Source organism: Littorina saxatilis, linkage group LG11, assembly GCF_037325665.1.
Source record: "Littorina saxatilis isolate snail1 linkage group LG11, US_GU_Lsax_2.0, whole genome shotgun sequence".
Taxonomy (NCBI): Eukaryota; Metazoa; Mollusca; class Gastropoda; order Littorinimorpha; family Littorinidae; genus Littorina; species Littorina saxatilis.
The window spans coordinates 24,593,691-24,596,190 of record NC_090255.1 but is presented as its reverse complement, the minus strand read 5'-3'; the positions used below and the strand labels follow the sequence as shown (position 1 = coordinate 24,596,190).

Sequence of the window (2,500 nt, the reverse complement as noted above, 5' to 3'; positions counted from 1 at the left end):
AAACTAAATAAATCATCATGAATTTAAAAAAAAAGTTACCAAATAAACAACAAACACCACAAACAAATAAACAGAAATAAACAACCAAGCAAACAAATAAGTAAACAAACACAAATAGTATGTGTGTCTGTGTGTAAGCCTATGTATGTATGTGTGCCTGTGTGAATGAGAGAAAGAGAACTTCAGGGAGTGTGTGTGTGTGTGTGTTTGTGTGTCCTTCGCTGTAGGTATGCAGTGCCTTGGCTAGTTGACGAGTGTGCCAAAGGCATTGCAGTTTTACTTATATCTTCGATCCCCGATGTTACCGTTATCGTCATCTCCGTTACCGTCATCTCTGTTATCGTCATCTCTGTTACCGTCATATCCGTTACCGTCACCTCTGGCACCGTCATCTCCGTTACCGTCATCTCCATTGCCGTCATCTCTGTTACCGTCATCTCCGTTACCGTCATCTCCGTTACTGTCATCTCTGTTATCGTCATCTCTGTTATCGTCATCTCCGTTATCGTCATCTCCGTTATCGTCATCTCTGTTACTGTCATCTCCATTGCCGTCATCTCTGTTACCGTCATCTCTGTTACCGTCATCTCCGTTACCGTCATCTCCGTTACCGTCATCTCTGTTATCGTCATCTCTGTTATCGTCATCTCCGTTATCGTCATCTCCGTTATTGTCATCTCTGTTACCGTCATCTCTGTTACCGTCATCTCCGTTACCGTCATCTCCGTTACTGTCATCTGCGTTACCGTCATATCCGTTACCGTCATCTCCGTTACCGTCATCTCTGTTACCGTCATCTCCGTTACCGTTATCTCCGTTACCGTCATCTCCGTTACCGTCATCTGCGTTACCGTCATCTCCGTTACCGTCATCTCTGTTATCGTCATCTCTGTTATTGTCATCTCTGTTACAGTCATCTCCGTTACAGTCATCTCCGTTACCGTCATCTCTGTTACCGTCATCTCTGTTATCGTCATTTCCGTTATCGTCATCTCCGTTATTGCCATCTCTGTTACCGTCATCTCCGTTACCGTCATCTCCGTTACCGTCATCTCCGTTACTGTCATCTGCGTTACCGTCATATCCGTTACCGTCATCTCCGTTACCGTCATCTCTGTTATCGTCATCTCTGTTATCGTCATCTCTGTTACAGTCATCTCCGTTACAGTCATCTCCGTTACCGTCATCTCTGTTACCGTCATCTCCGTTACCGTTATCTCCGTTACCGTCATCTCCGTTACCGTCATCTGCGTTACCGTCATCTCCGTTACCGTCATCTCCGTTACCGTCATCTCCGTTACCGTCATCTCTGTTATCGTCATCTCCGTTATCGTCATCTCCGTTATTGTCATCTCTGTTACCGTCATCTCTGTTACCGTCATCTCCGTTACAGTCATCTCCGTTACCGTCATCTCTGTTATCGTCATCTCCGTTACCGTCATATCCGTTACCGTCATCTCCGTTACCGTCATCTCCGTTACCGTCATCTCCGTTACCGTCATCTCTGTTATCGTCATCGCTGTTACCGTCATCTCCGTTACCGTCATGTCTGTTACCGTTATCTCCGTTACCGTCATCTCTGTTACCGTCATCTCTTTTACCGTCATCTCTGTTACCGTCATCTCTGTTACCGACATCTCTGTTACCGTCATCTGCGTTACCGTCATCTCCGTTACCGTCATCTCCGTTACCGTCATCTCCGTTTCGTCATCTCCGTTTCCGTCATCTCTGTTACTGTTATCTCCGTTACCGTCATCTCTGTTACCGTCATCTCTGTTACCGTCATCTCCGTTACCGTCATCTCCGTTACCGTCATGTCTGTTACCGTTATCTCCGTTACCGTCATCTCTGTTACCGACATCTCTGTTACCGACATCTCTGTTACCGTCATCTGCGTTACCGTCATCTCCGTTACCGTCATCTCCGTTTTCGTCATCTCCGTTACCGTCATCTCCGTTATCATCATCTCCGTTACCGTCATCTCTGTTACCGTCATCTCCGTTACCATCATCTCTGTTACCGTCATGCAGCTAGAATATATACGAGTCCTTGTGAGACAACCTTCAAATAAACCTTGTGAGACAAAACAAACTCACAAAATGTTCTCGTTATTACAGATAATACGGCATTTTCTAAATCACAACGGGCACTTATTTTCCCGTGTTGGTGAACGATAGAGCAATACAAAAACCTACACTTTGAACAAAAAAAACCAATACATCATTTTTTTTAGGAACTATTCAAAGTTTACTGGTCGCTTCAGTATTGACACTGAGTGAGCGGCGCGAAATGGGTTCTCAAACAAGTAAAACAGCTTCGCATGCAGATTTAAATAACATCAGTAATCTACAGAAAGTGCTTACGTGTTCTAAAGCGCATAAACAGGTTCCGCCCACAGAAATGGTTGTCAGTCAAGTTAAAACCCTTTGCTTCAGGTTAAGAAAAACAAACCTCATCCCTAATTCGTCGATATTCATGCAGAAAGTGTATACGTGTCATT

The 2,500-nt window shown here is 44.6% G+C and overlaps 1 protein-coding gene across 1 annotated transcript in view; it reads right to left on the bottom strand.

Annotated features, from left to right (window-relative positions):
• Positions 1-276: 276 nt before the first annotated feature.
• The window catches only part of LOC138979516 (S-antigen protein-like), a 5,084-nt gene continuing 2,860 nt past the window's right edge, over positions 277-2,500 (bottom strand). The window contains exons 2-3 of the mRNA XM_070352226.1: positions 1,636-2,030; positions 277-1,579 (exon numbers count right to left, since the gene is read on the bottom strand). Coding sequence (XP_070208327.1) covers positions 277-1,579; positions 1,636-2,030 — 1,698 coding nt within the window. The remainder of the gene's footprint in view (positions 1,580-1,635; positions 2,031-2,500) is intronic.